A 21,990-nucleotide genomic window follows, 5' to 3' on the forward strand; every position below is an offset into this window, starting at 1 on the left:
TGCCATGACACCTGGTGACTTAAAGGGAATCTGTCACCCCAAAAATCGTATATAAAATAAGCCCACCGGCATCAGAGGCTTATCTAAGCATTCTGTAATGCTGTAGATAAGCCCCCCATGTAACCTGAAAGGTAAGAAAAACAGGTTATATTATACTCACCCTGGGGCGGTCCCGGTTCTGTCTGGGTCCGATGGGAGTAACGGTCCGGCGCCTCCTATCTTCATACGCGGACGTCCTCTTCTTGTCTTCCTGCCGCGGCACCGGCGCAGGCGTACTTTGTCTGCCCTGTTGAGGGCAGAGAAAAGTACTGCAGTGCGCAGGCGCCGGGAAAGGTCAGAGAGGCCGGAGCCATGGCAGGAAGACAAGAAGAGGACATCATCGTATGAAGATAGGAGGCGCCGGACCCGGACCGCGACACCCATCGGACCGGACTGCAGCGGGACCGCCCCTGGGTGAGTATAATATAACCTTTATTTCTTACCTTTCAGGTTACATTGGGGGCTTATCTACAGCATTACAGAATGCTGTAGATAAGCCCCTGGTGACGGTGGCCTTATCTCATATACGATTTTTGGGGTGACAGATTCCCTTTAAGCAGTCATAGCTGGAGCAGATCCAGATGACTGGCTTATGGCTTGGTTCACTGATGGATCTCCATGTGGTATTGCTCCGAGAAGCTGCTAATAAGACATTTCTCCATGTACCACTTAAAATCAATCATATTATTCAAGGTCACAAGTCCTTTAGAGAATGAGAGAGAGACGCTCTTTGCAGCAAATTTAAGCTGTCCTCGAATCATGATATCCTGGAATATCCATAATGTCCAATGTTACTGCAGAGGAGAAAGGCCATGAAAAATGTCATACTTATCATTTTCAGCACAGAACTGAAATATGATACATAATTTTGCACAATAATTGGTAGTCCCTTGCAGAAAATGAGAAAATATTTTTTGTACAGACAATCTTGGGTTAAATAAAACCAGTAGCTGAGAAATTATGTAGTAAGAAGTAGCAGTAGATTCTAACCTGCTGGGTTAATAGATTAATAAAGTGAGTGGTCTCTGTAAAAAGAAAAAAATACTTTCTAAGGTCAAGGAAATGATAAATGATTTTAGACATTGTTCAAACAAAGTCATGTCTGTATGTGTTCAATGGGGTAAAAAAGTCTACAAAAATACACTGACCTAGCGTTTGCTCAAAAGACATACCCTGCCAGACATTAAATCCTAAGCAGAAAATCTGTAATATGCCAGTGAGTATTTCACAAATGTAAAGCAGAAAAAAACTATTATGTGCCAGTATTTCACACTGGGTGATTACAGGAAAACCAAATGCCTGTAATCCCTCAAAACCGCTAAAAGAAAGACTTGTGCCATGACAACTCACTACTTTAGGGAAGCAAGAAAATGCCTATTGTTTAAATCAGATTTTTTGTTACATGTATTTAAAAAGAAAATATATTTTTTTATGTTTTTCATATCATGATTTTTATTTAAAAACTAAATTAAGTAATCTTGCAATTTTCCCACCGGGCACTAGAGCTTTTTTAGACTTATAACTCCAGTCTCTCATATCCTTGTGTGTATTGTGTATTTGCATGCATCAGCGATGTTGAAAGCTATGCTGTTGGCAGTGTATTTTGTCATCAGGGCCCCCCAGATGGACAGGTTTCAGCTGAGGTGCCAGACTATGCATACTGCCCGGCGCCAGAGTCGCCATCAGGATGTTGCGTGATGAGGCGGGTGTATTGACAACATGCAACGCTGATTCAGTGTGGCTCCTTCGCGGGAGAAACGTTACTGCACGGAAGAAAGTTCTGGCAATCACTTCCATATTATATGAAGAAAACTTGAGAGTACAAAGAAATTTGATATAGTGCTGGAAGAGGTGCACCTAGGTCAGAGGGCAATTCAACAAGCTACTGGAAACAGTTGATGGTCGACCTGTGTACAATGAATGCTCATGACGTTCCAGGAAGGATCAAAGCTGCAAGGTTATCTTGGTGCTGATGTTGCTAGTCAAAAGGGATGATCGAAAGCTACAGAGATATGATAAAATTCTAAACTTGGAATGCACAAACCATGAACCAAGGTAAACTAGACACTGTCAAAGCCGAAATAGACGAGGACTCGACTTACTCAGAATTAGAGAATTAACAAGGACTGAATCCGGATATTTCCAGTCAAACAAAATTACGGCTACTATTCTGGTAATGATAACTGAAGATGAAACGGGGGTGCTTTTATTCTCAACTGTAGATTGGCCGACACTGAATGAAGTGCAATGCAGTCAGCGATAGTCATTGCGATACATCTACAAGGTGCGCCAATCCACTTGACAGTTATACAAGTGTTATATACTGTATATATATATATATATATATATATATATATATATATATATATATATGTTATAAGTGTTATAAGTGCTATGTAAGTGTACGCTCCAACAACAGATACTGAGGAGAAGGAGGATGTTGAGCTATTCTATGATATAGTTCAAAAGGGAATCAATAAGACGCTAAAACAAGACTTACTTATCTTGGGAGACTTGAATGTCAAAGTGGGCCACGGTAAATTTTGGTGAATAAAATGAGGCTGGAGGAATATTAATTGACTTTTGCATGATAAGTCATCTATCCATAATGAACAGCTTTTTAAAAAATCGCAAACAGAGACTCTACACATGGATATCACCGAATGGAGCCTATAAAAATAAGATTGATTACATATAGTCATGGCCAAAAGTTTTGGCTCCCTTGAAATTGTTCCAGAAAATTAAGTATTTCTTCCAAAACATTATTGCAATTACACATGTTTTGTTATACACATCTTTATTTCTGGTCCATTTTTGGAGTTTTGTGTGAAATTATGTCCAATTTGCATTTTTTTTTTTCAAATTTTTTTTTGCGTTTTTCCAATACACAAAAAGGAAATAAACATGTGTATAACAAAACATGTCTAATTGCAATACTTTTCTGGGAAAAATATTTCACTTTCTGGAACAATTTTAAGGGAGCCAATACTTTTGGTTATCGCTGTATGTGTTATCCAAAGATGGAGGTTGTCGATCATTACCATGATAACAAGGTCAAGAGCTGACTGGAGCTGATCATGAATGTTTCACATCAAAGATTAGAGGTAAGCTACGCAATTGGACTACACAACAGGCCGCTTACAACTTCGATTTGACCAACATACCTGAAGGACCTGCCTGACAAAGTGAAGTAGACCAAAAATTCCTTGAAAGCTGGACATGCCACAATTCAAAGAAATTCTGGAACAAATGAGAAACATAGTAATTGAGACCGGTCAGTCTGAAAAAGGTTCTAAAACCATTTCTAAAGCTTTGGGACTCCAGCAAAGCACAGTAAGGCCATTATCCACAAATGGTGAAAACATAGAACAGGGGTTAACTTTACTAGGAATGGCCGGCCGACCAAAATTACCCCCAGAGCGCAGCGACGACTCATCCAAGAGGTCACAAAAGACCCCACAACAACATCCAAAGAACTGTAGGATTTGCCTCAGTTAAGGTGAGTGTTCATGACTCCACCATAAGGAAGAGAATGGGCAAAAATGGCCTGGATGGCAGAGTTCCAAGATGAAAACTACTGCTGAGCACTAAAAACATAAAGGCTCATTTCAGTTTGGCCAGAACACATATTGATGATCCCTAAGGCTTTTGGGAGAATACTCTGCAGACTGACGAGACAAAAGCTGAACTTTTTTGGAAGGTGTATGTCCCATTACATCTGACATAGATATAACACAGCACTTCAGAAAAGGAACATCATACCAACAGTGAAATATGGTGGTTGTAGTGTGTTGGTCTGGGGCTGTTTTGCTGCTTCTGGACCTGGAAGACTTGCTGTGGTAAACGGAACCATGAATTCTGCTATCTACCAAAAAATCCTGAAGGTGAACGTCCGGCCATCTGTTTGTGACCTCAAGCTGAAGCGCACTTAGGTTATGCAGCAGGACAATGATCCAAAACACGCCAACAAGTCCACCTCAGAATGGCTTAAGAAAAACATAATTAAGGATTTGGAGTGGCCTAGTCAAAGTCATGACCGATTGAGATGCTTTGGCATGAGCTTAAAAAGGTGGTTCATGCTCTGAAACCCTCCAATATGACTGAATTACAACAATTCTGCAGAGATCCGTGGGTCAAAATTCCTCCAGAGCGTTGTAAAAGACTCATTGCCAGTTATCGCAAACGCTTGATTGCAGTTGTTGCTGCTAAGGGTGGTCCAACCAGTTATTAGGTTTAGGGGCAATTACTTTTTCACACAGGTCCCTGTAGGTTTGGATTTCTTTTTCCCTTAATAATAAAGACCTTCATTTAAAAACAACATGTTGTCCTTATTTGTGTTATCTTTGTTGAATATTTAAATTTGCTTGGTGATCTGAAACATTTAAGTGTAATAAACATGCAAAAGACTAGGAAATCAGGAAGGGGGCAAACACTTTTCACACAACTGTATATGTTTACTTGACTGACTGGCACTTAATGATAAATCTCCCCACTTTAAGTTAATAAAGCAGGATCATTGGAAATCAGCTGACCACCATGACACCCATTTTAAAAAATTGGTTGCTTTCATTAGACAACCCCCTTAAAGCAACGTTCACACATTCAGAATTTGGTCAGTATTTTACATCAGTATTTGTAAACCCAAATCAGGAGTGGAACAATCAGAGGAAAAGTATAATAGAAACATATGCACCACTTCTGTATTTTTCACCAACTCCTGGTTTTGGCTTAGGCTAGTTTCACACTAGCGTTTACCTGATCTGCGGCAGGCTGCGGACTTCCTCTGTGAAGCCCCGCCCTCGGCCGCACCTCCGCCGCTAGCTCCGCCTACTTCTGCATGCGGCCCGCATGCGACCTCAGTACCCATCTTTAACATTAGGTACGCAGGTCGTGCGGCTGTATGCGGATGCTGCCGCATGCGTCGTTTTGACGATGCGGCGACCAGTGTAGGACGCAGCCTGTAGCATTTTTTTTTCCGCATCGTCAAAACGACGCATGCGGCGTCATCCGCATACAGCCGCACGACCTGCGTACCTAATGTTAAAGATAGGTACGGAGGTCGCATGCGGGCCGCATGCAGAAGTAGGCGGAGCTAGAGGCGGAGGTGCGGCCGAGGCCGGGGCTTCACGGAGGAAGTCCGCAGACTGCCGCAGATTAAGTAAACGCTAGTGTGAAACTAGCCTTACAAATACTGAGGCAAAATACTGACCAAATACTGAACGTGTGAACATGGCCTAAAACACAAAAACAGTTACCTAAAATATATTCTACAGGTATTGGGAACTGTCCAATATTTTCTACGTTTTGTAGATGCAGTTGCATTGCCCCCTTAAGCTCGTACTATCGCTCCTATATTGTGTTTTACGTAAAGCATTCGTCAATGTGATGTAATTGTGATGGTGGTGTGTTCTGGGTGACACAATGACACAAGTGAGTCATTTAATATGTACAAGCCCCTAGATGAGAAAACCCTTCTATTTTTGGGCGAGCTACAATTTATTCAGAAATGTATTCTATAGTATTTTCTTCTTTAGACAAGAATAATGCAGCATAATTGTATGAAAACATTTAGCAACATTAAACTTGGTGACAATCCCAGACAGTTACTATAGAAACAGATTCAGAGAAATATTAGGGTACGGGCTCGAAAATCTACAACTGCACGTTATTTGATACAAACTCATATACAAATGATAAGGCAGACATTTTTGGATGTTGCGTATAAAATAAATCCTAGACTAAAATCCTTTGACATACAGTAAATCAACTTGATAATTGTCCTTCCAGTACATCATGGAAATGGTTCAATGGCTTCTTAAATCACCACGTTAGCACGTTTTTTTAGTAGTAATGTACTTACCAGCTGCCGTTTTCTGCTTTTCCCATCCCAGCTCCTCAATGACCGGAAGTCAGAGGTAACGGTCACAAGCTATGTACCGTAAGTCTATGAGAGCCTCATTCCTCCGCTCATAGACTTGCATAGAGAAATGACCTGCAGCTCGCCGAGCAAACACTAGAGCGATTCGGGAGGTCATAACTAATAGAAGACGGCCAAAGCAGCGATGATAACAGAACAAAATGTGGCTGGGAAGTATAAAACTAGGAGCAGGGAGCTTAGATTAGTAGCAACATTTCAGTGCTGCAAGAAAAAAAAAAACACCGAAGTGGTGCTTACAATATAACACATGACAAGAGTAGATGAAGGGTAAGGGTTCTTGTAAGGACCCATATGTACATCAATAACTATGTATCTCTACTGCCCCATACACAGGAACGCTCAGCCGAACATCCTGAGTTCTCTATAAGAGAGCCTCTGACAATGGCTTCTCTCTAAGGAGAACAAAAGGATCAGCTGTGGGCTTTCCACCATGCCGAGTCTTCTTTTCTCTCTGGGATGAACATCGGGAGCCCCATACACATAAGACAAATAGAAATCAATCATTGTCAAAGGGTGTCCCAGAATCAGGAGCTGTAGCCATGTGTCAATAGATATTTGACATACTAGTTACTCCCTCATACTAGCCCCATCTAGGAAGGAGAACAGACTACAATCTTAGGAATAAACCTATATAAATATTAAGGGCACAAAGTAAATTTGCCAACTAACACAAAAATTAGAGGAGAACCTATAATGAACAAGTGCAGGGCAACAATATACTCAATAAAAAATAACTTATTAAATATAGTTAAAAAGTTCAAAGCGGTAGAACACAGAATAATCAAAGCTGGTGAGCATAACACTATGTGGGCAATATAATAAATATATAGACTTAATACTGGGCACTAAATACCATATATGAATGTAGTACTACAAAGTGAATGCTGAATAGTAAGTATTGGATGTATTTATGGTAATAAAATACAAAAAGGTAGTTATCAAACATATAAAAACGTAATCCCAGTATTACAAAGGGATAGCAGTATAGAATAATAAATAGTGAACAGATCAGTTTAATACTGTAACTCCCACAAGTGGGAAAAGTATATGTGCACGGTGGCATGGGGGAGACTCATCTGACAATGAAAGAACCACACCCAACACGTGTTTCGCAGGTAGATTCGTCAAGAGGGTAATGGTAGATGACATAATCAGACTATTTAAAGTAACATAGACCAATCAGAGATCATAGATAGCTTGTCACGCGTGAAAAAAGTGATGTAATATTATCTGGAGGGCGGAAGTGATGACAGATGCCATCCACAGATGGCCCACCCACTGATCAATGAAAGGATGAAAAAAATCAATGCAACAGAGTTCATCACTCATGTTCTTAAAGGGAAATGGCATGCAGTCATGATATACGGTAATAAGTAAAAAAAAAATCCATCACGCGATTAGATAGTCGCATGGCTGATAGTGGACCGTTCATATGACCATGCCAGTGATGATGTAAATGGAATGCAGTATATTCATTGATGATTCGGAGATAAAATCACCATGTGATGGATGACGTGGCATCAAGAGAATGCCAAGAGTATGCAAAGCAGTCATAAAAGCAAAAGGTGGCTACTTTGAAGAACCTAGAATATAAGACATAATTTCAATTGTTTCACACTTTTTTGTTAAGTATATAATTCCACATGTGTTAATTCATAGTTTTGATGCCTTCAGTGTGAATGTACAATTTTCATAGTCATGAAAATACAGAAAAATCTTTAAAGGAGAAGGTGTGTCCAAACTTTTGGTCTGTATTGTATATACACACATCATATTACTTTCAGAAGTTTTATTGGCATATATTGCAAGATACACATGCATTTACTATACTTGTTCAAGTGCACTTGTTATATTGGTAGTACCCTCCTACCCTAATAAATCTAAGTACAAAATAGTCCAAAACAGGAAAAATAATTTGCTCTCCAGTTATACTTTAGTATATACTTTTATTTATTAACGTAGCTGTGCAATATATCTGTACACTGCACACTTGGATAAAAAAGGATACAAGAATAATATCCAATATATAATAAAAATTTGTCTATTATATAGTTATTATTATTTATTATTATAGCCCCATTTATTCCATGGCGCTTTACCTGTGAGTTACAAGATATCTCTTCTGACTTACTATAAGTGACCAGTAAAGGGGGAATTGTGTATCATGAAGTACAAACATATTTTGTTGAACAGGTATACAAATTAAAGCATAGATTAGTGTATAACTGGAAAACCACATCCCTCCTCCCTTTTTTTAAAGTTACATATGGTTTATTTTGTATCAAGTATTCAAGAGATTTCCTCTACCTGTGCTGTATTATACATTGGCATATAAAAGTTTGGGCACTCCTGGTCAAAATCACTGTTATATTTAACAGTTAAACTAGTTGAAGATGAAATGATCTCTAAAATGGTTAAAGATGACATGTCCTGTATTTTAGGCAAAAACAAATTATATATATATATATATATATATATATATATATATATATATATATATATATATATATATATATATATATTTATTTATTGCCATTTGTTTACATTTATTAAACTACAAAAGAAAAATGGGCAGATGCAAAAGTTTTGGCAGCCATGGGATCTTCTAAGCAAGCAGCTGCCTGGCACTCTGAAAATTAAAATGGTGGAGGACCAAAAGCCAGAAGTCTATAAGAAGATAGCAAAGCGTTTTCAAGTTGCCCTTCCTTTTGTTCAAAATGTAATTAAGAAATGGCAGTTAACAGGAACAGTGGAGTTCAAGATAAGGTCTGGAAGATCAAGCAAAATTTCAGTGAGATCTGCTTGTAGAATTGCTAGAGAGGCAAATCAGAACACCCACTTGACTGCAAAAGACCTTCAGAAAGATTAAGCAGACTTTGGAGTTGTGGCATATTGTTCTACTGATCAGATATATCTGCACAAATATGGCCTTCATGGAAGAGTCATCAGTTTTTTCTCTCCTGTGACCTCACCATAAAATTAAGAGTCAGGAGTAAGCAAAAGAACATCTGAACAAGCCTGATGCATTTTGGAGACATGTCCTGTGGACCAATGAGGTTAAAATAGAACTCTTTGGCCAGAATGATAAAATGTATATGTGGAGAAAAAAAGAACACAGAATTTCAGGAAAAGAACATTTTGCTAACCATTAAGAATGAAGGAGGAACAATCATGCTTTGGGGTTGTGCTGCAGTCAATGGCACTTGAGACATTTCATGGGTAGAGGGAATAATGGATTCAATGAAATTATAACAAATTCTTGATTCAAACATAACACCATCTGTAAAAAAAAACTGAAGATGAAAAGAGGGTGGCTTCTACAAATGGATAATGATCCTAAACACATGTCAACATCCACAATAGACTACCTCAAAAGACACAAGCTGAAGGTTTTACAATGGCCCTCACAATCCCTTGATCTGAACTTCATTGAATATCTGTGTCTAGACCTCAAAAGAGCAGTGTATGCAAGACGACCCAAGAATCTCACAGAACTGGAAGAATTTTCCAAGGAAGAATGGATGAAAATTATCTTTCCCCCATCTCCCATATCTTCCCTACCTGATCTATCTATCACAATAAATTACATCACATGTTCCCCTTTAGCGGAATTCCAGTGCCTCGGAGTAACTCTTGACTATGCACGGTCCTTCAAACCACACATCCAAGCTAGGATCTGTCCTTTCCTCAACCCTCAATCTACTAAAATTCTTGTACATGCCCTAATCATCTCCCGTCTCGACTACTGCAACATCCTCCTCTGTGGCCTACCTTCTAACCCTCACGCACCTCTCCAATCAATCCTTAACTTTGCTGCCTGACTAATTCATCTCTCTCCTTGCTACACTCCTGCTTCCCCTCTTTGCAAATCTCTTCACTGGCTCCCAATTTCCCAACGTATCCAGTTCAAACTACTAACACTGACCTACAAAGTCATCCATAATCTTTCTCCTTCATATATCTCTGAAATAGTTTCTCGAATATCTTCCCTCACGTAATCTCCGGTCCTCCCAAGACCTCCTTCTCACCTCCACACTTATTTGTTCCTCACCCAATCACCTTCAAGACTTCTCCCGAGTATCCCCCATCCTTTGTAATTCTGTTCCCCAACATTTCTGATTATCCAACACATTGAGATCCTTCAGACAGAACCTGAAAACCCACCTCTTCAAGAAAGCTTACATCCTGCAATGACCATGCTGCCACCTCAACATCATCGGAGCTACTGCAACCTCCACCTACTGTCTCCTTCCCCATCATCCTGTAGAATCTACAAAAGCGTTTACAAGCTGTGATACTTGCAAAAGGGGGTGCTACTAGGTGCTAACCATGCAGGGTGGCCAAACTATTGCGACGGCCAATTTTCTTTCTTGTAATTTTTAAAATGTAGAAAATGGCAATATTTTTTTTTTGCATAAAATACAAAGGAAACGTGTCATCTTTAACTTTAGCTTAATTGTTCACAATAACAGAAAGTTTTACCAGGGGTGCCCAAACGTTTATATGCCACTATACATAGGAGTGTCTTTGTCATATTTAATTTGCCATGGAGTATTAATATACATTTTTAATGAGCATGAACAAATACTTGTTTCAAACAAGTGAGGGTTTGTCCTTTGTGTACTGCTGGAGAAGGACAAATCCAAAGGGCTGAATACTTAATCCACAATCATAGGCTTGAACGTTTGGCTACTTTTCTCCAGAAACAGCGCTTCTCTTGCCCATCGGCCATGTCTGATGTTGCCGGTCATTCCCTTTTAAAGAAATGGGGCAGACACAGTACATGAACAGATCCTGCTTTCTAATTTAGAGCAAGCATATTTATAAATTAATATGTAACACAGATACATAAGTTTTGGAAAAGAAGAGCATAAAAGTAAAACAAAAATCCCCCTTACTCGAAGCCGCAAACAATGAGGAAAGCCTCCATGGTACTACATGGTATTTTACACACTACAGAATATTCTAATCTCAAAATGAGCGTCTGATGGGTTTACTAACATTAGCATCCAAAAGTTGTTATGTGCACATATAAAACAGACACATTCACTTTTAAATTTCTTGATAATCCTTGCGCTGATCACTGCACTCACATGTTATTAAAAAGGTTTCATTGGTTATTTGGGAATCCACCCATAAGAAATTAACTCTAGCGACGAGAGCTTGAGTACAAAGTCATTTCTGAACAGGATTTCCTTCTACAGTACCTTTGGGCACTTAAAGGCAGGTGCAGACAACAGTATTTTTGGTCCAAGTGTGATCTGAAAACATCAGACCACACTCGGACCAATGTTATTCTATGTGGTCGAGCACATGCTTGATAACTTCCTCCAACAGAGGACTGGAGCATGCTTCATTTGCATCAGATATTCAAATCGAATTCGACCATGCATGTCAATGCATGCGACTGCACTCGGATGACAGCAGAGCGCAGTCCAATTTTCATAGACTGACAAAATGGACAAGATGGAGAAATTTTGTTTTCATCTTCTACTTATCCGAGAAAATTAGATCACACTGTAATCTGATCTGATCAGAGTGTGATTAGCATAATTGGCCTGATTCTCTCGGATGAGAGAAAATACACTGGTGTGACTGTAGCCTAATAGTGTCAGGAATCGGGACCATTAGACAGCTCTTATTTGGGTGAGTCAGTCTAATTGTGCACGGAGAAGCAGGGAAAGTCACGAGTGTCATTTTGCAGCACCACTAGTTTTGCAAAATTGGTGTAATCTGTTACTATCAGCCCCAAAGTATTTACCAGACCTGTAGTCAATGAGCTCATTGCTAATGCAAAGTTCTGCTTTAGTCACATCTAATAATGAAGAGGAGTCTAGGTCACAGGCTCGATAGGAGCTATTGATGTACACACGTTGCTGTCTCAGCAGGAAGGCTCGCAGCATTGCGTGTAATGTCAATATTAAGACCGTGCTATTAACGAACCTTCTCTACACCCCCATTGATTACCTTCATGAAATATTCACAGGTTACTGCATGTGCTTCATTCCACATGAAACCTGCAGAGGCATGTGGGTAGAACAAAATTAGCCAGAGGACTGGTAAATCATTAACCCAGTGTTACCCAGTCTAATTGGAAATACAAATACACTAAAAAGGCAAAAATATGCAACAAATAGGTTTTCTTACCATTTCTCAAAATGGACAGGAACAAAGTTTAGTAACAGAAATTAAACTGAAAATGAATCAAGAAGTAATGCTGCTATGATTTTCTTACAATCAGAACTATTTCCACATATGTAACAGTGTCAGCAGGAGACTGGAAAGCACTATCTGGATCTGGAGCATAGTGTGAATTCTGACCTTTTGGTTGCTATTAACTGACAAACCTTAGGCTATGTGCACACGTTGCGGATTAGGCTTAGGAATTTCTGGTGCGGATTATGCCTCTCTCCTGGCAGAAAACGCACCTGCGTTTTTTTGTGCGATTCTGCAGCGTTTTTGTGTGCGTTTTGGCTGCGGTTTTCTTGCGGATTTGCTGCGGTTATTACCCCTGCGGTTTTCTATAATGGAGTGGGTACAAAAACGCTGCAGATTCACAAAAAAGAAGTGACATGCTACTTTTTTTAAACCGCAGCGTTTCCGCAGCGGAGTTTCCGCAAAGTGTGCACAGCATTTTTTTTTTCTCATTGATCTACATTATTACTGTAAATCAATTGCGGATCTGCAGCGTTTCTGCACCTCAAAAAAACGCTGCGGATCCGCAGCAAATCCGCAACATGTGCACATACCCTAAAAACTACTGTTTAGTCGGTGATCTGCTTGGCAATGGGAACTATAATGTTGCTGTTACTTTTTTTTTTTTTACTACAGATGAAGTCACAAATTTACATACACTTAGGCTGAAGTAATTAAAACTCATATTTCTCCCTCTCCACATATTTCAGGTCTACAGTTTTAGTAAGATGTTTTGGAAATCTACTTTGTACATAACAAGAGCAATATTTCCAACAAATAATAATCTTTATTTTTATATAGCACTAACATATTCCGCAGCGCTTTACAGTTTGCACACATTATCATCGCTGTCCCCGTTGGGGCTCACAATCTAAATTCCCTATCAGTATGTCTTTGGAATGTGGGAGGAAACCGGAGAACCCGGAGGAAACCCACGCAAACACGGAGAGAACATACAAACTCTTTGCAGATGTTGTCCTTGGTGGGGTTTGAACCCAGGCCAGGACTCCAGCGCTGCAAGGCTGCAATGCTAACCACTGAGCCACCGTGTTGCCCTAAATGTTCACAAACAAATCATTTCAGCCACTATATCAAAATTCCAGTGGGTCAGGGGTTTACATACACGTCGACTCTGCCTTTAGGTTATGGATTTCTACACTAATTGACAAGATTAGAGTTAAAGGGAACCTGTCACCCCCAAAATCCATGATGAGCTAAGCCCACCGGCATCAGGGGCTTATCTACAGCATTCTGTAATGCTGTAGATAAGCCCCTGATGTATCCTGAAAGATGAGAAAAAGAGGTTAGATTATACTCACCGGGGCGGGTGGTCCGATCCAGTGGGCGTCGAGGTCCGGTCCGGCGCCTCCTATCTTCATCAGATGACGTCCTCTTCTGGTCTTCAGGCTGCGGCTCCGGAGAAGGCGTACTTTGTCTGCCCTGTTGAGGGCAGCGCAAAGTACTGCAGTGCGCAGTGCGCAGGTGCCAGGAAAGGTCAGAGAAGCCCAGCCGCAGCATGAAGACCAGAAGAGGACGTCATCTGATGAAGATAGGTGGCACAGGACCGCGACGCCCACCAGATCGGACCGCCCCTGGGTGAGTATAATCTAACCTCTTTTTCTCATCTTTTAGGATACATCAAGGGCTTATCTACAGCATTCCAGAATGCTGTAGATAAGCCCCTGATGACGGTGGGGTTACCACACCCTCGATTTTGGGGGTGACAGGTTCCCTTTAATTGTAAGTGCCTTTGTGTCTGTAATTTATCACCTACTTGCCTCTTCACTTGACATCAAGGAAAAAGTTGAACAAATCGCCCAAGAAAGCAGAAAAAAAAAAATTGTGAACCTCAACAAGACTTGTGCAACCTTGGGAACAATTTCCAAAGACCTGGAAGTACCAAGTTTATCTGTTCAAATGATAATCTGCAAATTTATCTATATATAGTTATGTGAAAAAATAGTCAGTATAACCAGTGTTATAATAATTTAAACTTCTCTTTCTGGGATATTTGGTCCAGTGGGCGGTTCTATCAGTGACTGACAGCTTCGATGTATAAGTATCAATACAGCGGTGGCTGTCAGTCTCTGATAGGACCGCCCACTGGACTGAATATCCCAGAAAGTGAAGAATTCTAAATTTATAAAACACAGGCTATACTGACTATTTTTTCATATAACTATATATTTATCTACTCAGCTCCACCTGCTCTATAACATGGCGCCTGCAGATAGGATGGCATTTTCATGGTGACAGGTTCCCTTTAAATATTTAAGAAACTAAAATAAGAGGTATTATGAAACTGGCATTGAGTCTGATGAAATCCTCTCTATGCAGTTGGTATTTTCGTCTTCAGATTATGCCGCTTTCAAGGTGAACATAATAGAAGCCGCAGAACGCTCTGATTGAGGTCTATGCCTTTCACATTGGGCTGTTGAGGTGTGAGTGACTTTCAGTCCCTGTAGACGCCCATCTTCCCTGGAAAAGGTTACATTACCATTGACTTGTAGGTAAAAAATACCTTGACAAGGCGTAAATTAGCACAAATACTCTATAAGGTGCAGCTGTTACTTACACGTAGTGAAAGCATCAATTTATCAGAATACAGAACATGTATCTAGCGGATACTTGTTACATATAAGTGCCACGTGGCAACAATTACAGAAAGACCAGAGCGCAGGGGTTAGATATGGCATCTATTAACTAATGGTGCTAGCAATAACAGTGACGCAGCCTACGACCTGAAAATAAATACGATATATAGTGATGTCGTTTACGTCAATATCCAAGAAGGTGGATAGGATATTAAATCGCAACCCAAGGGTAAGCCATGTACAAAGAAAAGGGCGAGTATAATGCATAGCGCTGCTCCAGTGAACTTGTGCACATCTGAAATCCACACAGGTCTCATAATCTACATGTACGCTACACAAAAAGCACCAAGGATGAAGGAAAACTATCCTTAAAACATCTGTTTTCAAAGCTCCATGGTAATTATTATAAAGACGTTGCTGAAAACCTTAGTCATGTACAACTTTGTATAATGGCATGATGCAGAATATATACATTTTAAAAAGATTTCAACATCTTTCCTCCCTGCAAGACATTATTCCCCTATTCAGTTCTTAGTTCTCCCTAATAGGCCTCTTTTCGCTTTCCATTTCCATATAACTCTCCCTACCTCATCTCTGCTGGTAGCCAAACTTCTCTGGGGGCAGGTTCTTTGACCCCCTCCCTCCCCGATGATGTTAATCACAACTAAGCAGACTGATAGATCATCAGATGAGCTATTAATGGCAACATCTGGGAGGGGAAGTGAAAGCGCACACCCCTAAAGAAGACTCTGAAGACACGCCCTGTTGCACTACAATCAGAGATTTCACATAAGGAGCTCCAGATGAAACAAATGTGAATATCTCTGCAATGGAGCGCACAAAAATGAAACGAGTAGCAAAAATCAGGGGAGATCAGAGACTTTTACAAGGTGTTTAATGCAATACTTTGGAGCAAGTGACAGGTCCTCTTTAAATATGCTGAAGCATTATTATGGCAGTTTGCAAGGCCTACTTTGTTTTCACAGCATAGAATTATTATTATGGCTCGCCTATCGACATAAAACAATGCAAACAGTTGTTCTCACCTTGTGTCGACATTTAAGCACCACTCCATAAGCACCTGGAGGTAAAAAAAGGAGAACTAGTTACAGATATTGTGCACATTTCTTCATTCTGGCAAATCAAGATTATGAGTCACTGTGAATGCATTTATCTCCTCCATTACCATAATCCTCGTACTGTGCAGCCTGCAGAGGACCTGCCAGATCTCCTGACAAGTCTGCTTGAGTAAATACTTGTATTTTGTTGTTCTGCGCCTGTGTTATCCCTACTGGAAAAATATAAATAAATGTACAACTAGCATTCCTAGAGATGAGCAGATTGAAAAAGATTTGAATTTGCCAAATCGCCAATTCAGGAAATTTACTGGAAATTTCAACTTGCAGTAAAGTTTTTCTTGGTGAACAGTGCTCATAATACTCTTGGGTCTGGAGAGACCCCTGGGCATAATAAACCTAAGATGTAGAAAAAACAAACAATGAATACATCACCGCTTACCTTCACTGCTCACTGTTCCTCGATGAAACCCCAGGGCGACTAAGCCCATGATGTCCCTACGACGTTATAGCAAGCATGTGGGTAGATCACATATCCTAAGGCCGCAGTGCATGTTGAGACCAGATGTTCAGAGTAAAGTTGTGGCCGGAGGTCACTGCTTAGGCTTCTTTCACACTTCAGTTTTTTGGCGTCAGTCACTTCCAACATAATGACGGATCGACGGATCCGTCACAAAAGTTGAAAAAACGGATGTAACGGATCCGTTTTTTTGACGGATCCGTTACTCGGGGGTTGTATATACTTTTTGGAGCATGCGCAATTGAAAAAAATTGAAAAAACGGATTGGGGCGACGGATCCGCCGAAATGACGGTCGCGACGGATCCGTCGCCCATAGGTGGCCATTCTATGAAATGACGGACGCGATGGATCCGTCGCGATCCGCCATTTCAACGCAGACAAAAAACGTTGCAATGACCGTCAATGTCTAGATGACGTCCGCCAAATTTTGACGGATCCGTCGCATGACGGATGCAACGGACGACCATCCGTCACAATCCGTCGCTAATGCAAGTCTATGGGGAAAAACGGATCCGTCGAAAAAAAAAACGGATCCGTTTTTTGAGGAAAATGGCGGATTTAGACTGACGCCAAACAACTGAAGTGTGAAAGAAGCCTTAGCAAGTAGATGCCATACCGTATGGGGAAGAGCTATCAGCAAAGGTGGCAAGAGAGGTAAGTGGTGAGGTGAGCATTAGTATTCTATTTGTGTTTTAGCCCTTTGCAGGCCCTCAACAGTTCACCAAACGGCAGACAACCATTTCACTGAAGTTGCAAGGAGCGAATTACAAAAAAAAAAAAAAAAATTCAGCATTTTGATGAATACAGATTTTTGAAAAATTCAATTAGAATTCAAATCCACTTGAATAAATTCACCCAACTCTAACCATTTACCCTTTGAGTGTCCCTATACTTGCTGGTACTATTCAATTATTACTTCCAACGACAAACTATGTAATGATGACACAGTTCTAAAAGTGACCCACATTTCATTTTTCTGAATTTTTTTTTAGAGGAATATTAATATTTATGTAATGGTGGTCCAATTTCCGACACCCCCACAGATTGACTTATTGAAGTGGTACAGTTTTTTGCATTGTGTAGCAGCTGTGAATGGCTCTACATGCTATAACCAGCCTTTGAGACCACCATCAAATGTCTCAAGAAGGGATCCTGCTGTGCACCACTGGAAAAGAAGAGGTGGAGTCGAATGTATGACTCTCTCTAGGCGGGACTTAACGTCCATGGTCGAAGAGGGTGCAACTGTGACCAGTCCCAAGTGGGAAGGGGACCCGCCGACACTTGGGTCTATTTCAGCTGGATGTGTGCATCCAAGGATGCATATTCTGCTGTAATGTACTGCAGTAAATCGACCCACTGGTTCCCTGTACTGCAATATATGCCACCAGCCAATCAGAGGACAGCAAATGACCTTGGTGTACCGGTAGCAGTCACACCAAAGTCAGCTCCCGGCCTCTGTGCCAGTTATGGAACTGGACACTGCACGCTGTGGGAAGCAGGGTAAAGGGAGAAAATACATTTATTTTTTAATTTATTTGGAAAATAGAGGCAGAACAGGGAACATTTTTACTTAAATAGGCCCAGGATGATGGATATTAATGTAAGAATGGGCAGAGGAAGGAGGATATTATATAGGCAAGTGGCCTAGGATGGAGGACATTATTACAGGAAGGGGCCCAGGATGGGGGACATTATTATAAGGGGCCAGGATAGGGGAAATTATTACAGTTAGGTGTCAGGATGACGACTATTATTATTATAGGAAGAGGCAAGAATGAGGGAAATTATACCATGAAGTGGCCCAGAATGGGGAATATTGTTACAGGAAGGGCCCAGGATGGTGAAATTATTATAGAAAGGGGGCCAGGATAAGGAACATTATTAAATATAGGGGCAAGGGTGGTTGACATTATTACAGGAAGTGGCTCATGATTGGTGACATCACAGGTTGAGGCCAGGACAAGGAACATTGCTACAGTTTGAACCCAGTACAGGAACATTACAGAAAGGGGCCCAGGAATGGGGACATTAATACAGGAAAGAGCCCAGGATGGTGACATTATTATAAAAATGGGACATTATAGAGTAGTGTTGGCATTTACAGTGTATCAATAAAAAAAGGTCATTTTCTTACCTTTCTTTCATTTATTTTACGCATTGTGCCCCTACATAAGATCATAAAATACATTTGGAGTAGAATTTTATAATGCAAATCTTATCTTATCTTATTTTCATCTCATCTCCTTTGTAACTGGGGCTGGTATATCAGCCCCAGTTACAAAGGAAATGCAGAATTCTGGCTACATAGCAGAGCAGTCTGGTTCTTGTATAACCCAGCAGCTCCTGCTCCCTCCCTACACACAATCGATCATATAAACCATCTGTGCCTTCTCTATTAGGGACAGCCACATCAGTTATCCCATGTCACTAGCTGAGCATATAGGTGTTATCAGTCAGTATAAACTTGCATCTGCAGCAGGGGTGGACATACCGCTGGTGCAGCCGCTGCATCTGCATTGGAGCCTGGAGGTGGAGGGGGGCCCCTGCATGACGGCTAATAATGAGGGCAATCTTAGAAATGTGCAGAGATGTGAGTGGTGTGTTTTTTAACAATACATTGGGGGAGGTGGACAGGATAATGATGGATGAAGGAGGTGGTGGGGGAGAAGGCAATAATGGAGGTGGTGGGGGGAGAGGGCAATGATGGAGGTGGTGTTGGAAAGGGCAATGATGGAGATAGTGGAGAGGGCAATGATGAAGGTGGTGGGGGAGAGGGCAATAATGGAGGTGGTGGGGGAGATGGCAATGATAGAGGTGGTGGGTGAGGGCAATGATGGTGGTGGGGGAGAGGGCAATGACGGAGGTTGTGGGTGAGAGGTCAATGATGGAGGTGGTGGGGGGCGAGAGGACAAGGATGGAAATGGTGGAGAGGGCAATGAAGTAGGTGGTGTGGAAGAGAGCAATGATGGAGATGGTGGAGAGAGCAATGATGGGGTGATGGAGAGGGAAATGATGGAGGTGGTGGGGGACAGGGCAATGATGGAGATAGTGGAAAGTAATGATGAGGGTGGTGGGTGAGAGCTCAATGATGGAGATGGTGGAGAAGGCAATGATGGAAGAGGTAGGGGTGGTGGCAATGATGGAGGGTGTGGTGGAGAGGGAAATGATTGGAGTGGTGGGGAAGTGGGCAATAATGGAAGTGGTGGGGGGAGGGCAATGATGGAGATGGTGGAGAGGGTAATAATGAAGGTGGTGGGAAAGAAGGCAATGATGGAGATGGTGGAGAGGGCAATGATGGGGATGGTGGTGGAGAGGGCAATGATGGAAATGGTGGTGGAGAGGGCAATGATGGAAATGGTGGTGGAGAGGGCAATGATGGTGGTGATGGAGGGAAATGATGAAGGTGGTGGTAGTGGAGAAGGCAATGATTGGGGTGGTGGAGAGGGCAATAATGGGGGTTGGGAGAGGGTAATAATGGAGTGGGGGTGAGGATGTTACCTTTAGTAGTCATTTAAACCCATTTGTGTCAACTTCTGTCCATATTATCAGGGCAAAATCACCAGGGTATGCAAACTTTTGATCAGGGTCACCCAACCACTAACCATGAGTGTAGAAAAAGTTTTGGTGTTATCATTCATATTCTCTAAAAAAAGGCCAAGATCCATAAATTCTGCATGTAAACTTTGTGCACAACTGTATATACTGTACTCACTTATTATGTACTAGATGGTGGCCCGATTCTAACGCATCGGGTATTCTAGAATATGTATGTCCACGTAGTATATTGCCCAGCCACGTAGTATATTGCCCAGCCACGTAGTATATTGCCCAGCCACGTAGTATATTGCCCAGCCACGTAGTATATTGCCCAGCGACGTTGTATATTGCCCAGCGACGTAGTATATGGCCCAGTGTCGTAGTATATGGCCCAGTGACGTAGTATATGGCCCAGTGACATAGTATACAGCACAGAGCCACGTAGTATATTGCCCAGCCACGTAGTATATTGGGCAGTCACGTAGTATATTGCCCAGCTACATAGTATATTGCCCAGCCACGTATGTCACAGGTTAAAAAAATAAAAAATAAACATATACTCACCTTCCGCAGGCGCGTTATAGTTCTGTCGCCTGTGTGGGGTGCAGGCAGCAGCTTCCGGTCCCATGGTGTGATGACGTAGCGGTCACGTGACCGTGACGTCATGGCAGGTCCTTCTCGCGCAGGACCTGTGATGACGTCGCGGTCACATGACCGTGTCGCGGTCACATGACCATGATGTCACGGCAGGTCCTTCTCGCGCAGGCACGCAGGACTTGTGATGACGTCGCGGTCACATGACCGTGACGTCATGGCAGGTCCTTCTCCCAGACCATCCTTGCCACCGGAACGTGCCGCTTGCATGGACCGGCCGGAGCATCGCGAGGAGCAGGAAAGGCGGCTGAAGGTGAGTATATAATGGTTTTTTATAATTTTTAACATTAGATATTTTTACTATTGACGCTGCATAAGCTGCGTCAATAGTAAAAACTTGGTCACACAGGGTTAATAGCGGCGGTAACGGACTGCGTTACCCGCGGCATAACGCGGTCCGTTACCGCCGGCATTAACCCTGTGTGAGCGGTGACCGGAGGGGTGTATGTGGGCGCCGGGCACTGAGTGCTGGGAGTTACGAGCGGCCATTTTCTTCCGGACTGTGCGCGTCGCTGATTGGTCGTGGCAATGGTCGTGGGCATTTTGCTACGACCAATCAGTGACTTGGATTCCATGACAGACAGAGGCCGCGACCAATGAATATCCGTGACAGAAAGAAAGACAGAAAGAAGGACAGACAGACGGAAGTGACGCTTAGACAATTACCGGTATATAGTAGATAGCACAGTCCTTAGTATATACAGTAGTGTACTCACTTATTATGTACAGTGGGTACGTAACATATTCAGACCCCTTTAAATGTTTCACTCTTTGTTTGTTTCATTGTGGCCATTTGGTAAATTTAAAAAAGTTCCTTTTTTTCTCATTAATGTGCACTCTGCACCCCATCTTGACTGAAAATAAACAGAATTGTAAAAGTTTTTGCAAATTTATTAAAAAAGAAAAACTGAAATATCACATGGTCATAAGTATTCAGACCCTATGCTCAAACACTCATATTTAAGTCACATGCTGTCCATTTCCTTGTGATCCTCCTTGAGAAGGTTCTCCTCCTTCATTGGAGTCCATCTGTGTTTAAATAAACTGATAGGACTGTCAATATAAGACCTCATAGTTCACAGTGCATGTCAGACCAAATGAGGATCACGAGGTCAAAGGAACTGGCCAAGGAGCTCAGAGACAGAATTGTGGCAAGGCACAGATCTGGCCAAGGTTACAAAAGAATTTCTGCCGTACTCAAGGTTCCTAAGAGCACAGTGGCCTTTATAATCCTTAAATGGAAGAAGTTTGGGACCACCAGAAGTCTTCCTAGAACTGGCCATCCAGCCATACTGAGCAATTGTGGGAGAAGACCCTTGGTAAGAGAGGTAAAGAAAAACCCCAAGATCACTGTGGCTGAGTTGCAGAGATGCAGTAGGGAGATGGGAGAAAGTTCCACAAAGTTAACTATCACTGTAGCCCTTCACCAGTCGGGC

The 21,990-nt window shown here is 41.7% G+C and overlaps 1 protein-coding gene across 6 annotated transcripts in view; it reads right to left on the reverse strand.

Moving 5' to 3' along the window:
- The window catches only part of CDKL5 (cyclin dependent kinase like 5), a 381,431-nt gene that overhangs the window by 188,208 nt on the left and 171,233 nt on the right, over positions 1 to 21,990 (reverse strand). For all 6 annotated transcript variants that reach the window (XM_077294660.1, XM_077294657.1, XM_077294659.1 and 3 more), the window contains one exon: positions 15,813 to 15,847. In XM_077294660.1, the coding sequence (XP_077150775.1) occupies positions 15,813 to 15,847 (35 nt within the window). The remainder of the gene's footprint in view (positions 1 to 15,812; positions 15,848 to 21,990) is intronic.

Source organism: Ranitomeya variabilis, chromosome 3, assembly GCF_051348905.1.
Source record: "Ranitomeya variabilis isolate aRanVar5 chromosome 3, aRanVar5.hap1, whole genome shotgun sequence".
In the NCBI taxonomy this organism is placed as follows: domain Eukaryota; kingdom Metazoa; phylum Chordata; class Amphibia; order Anura; family Dendrobatidae; genus Ranitomeya; species Ranitomeya variabilis.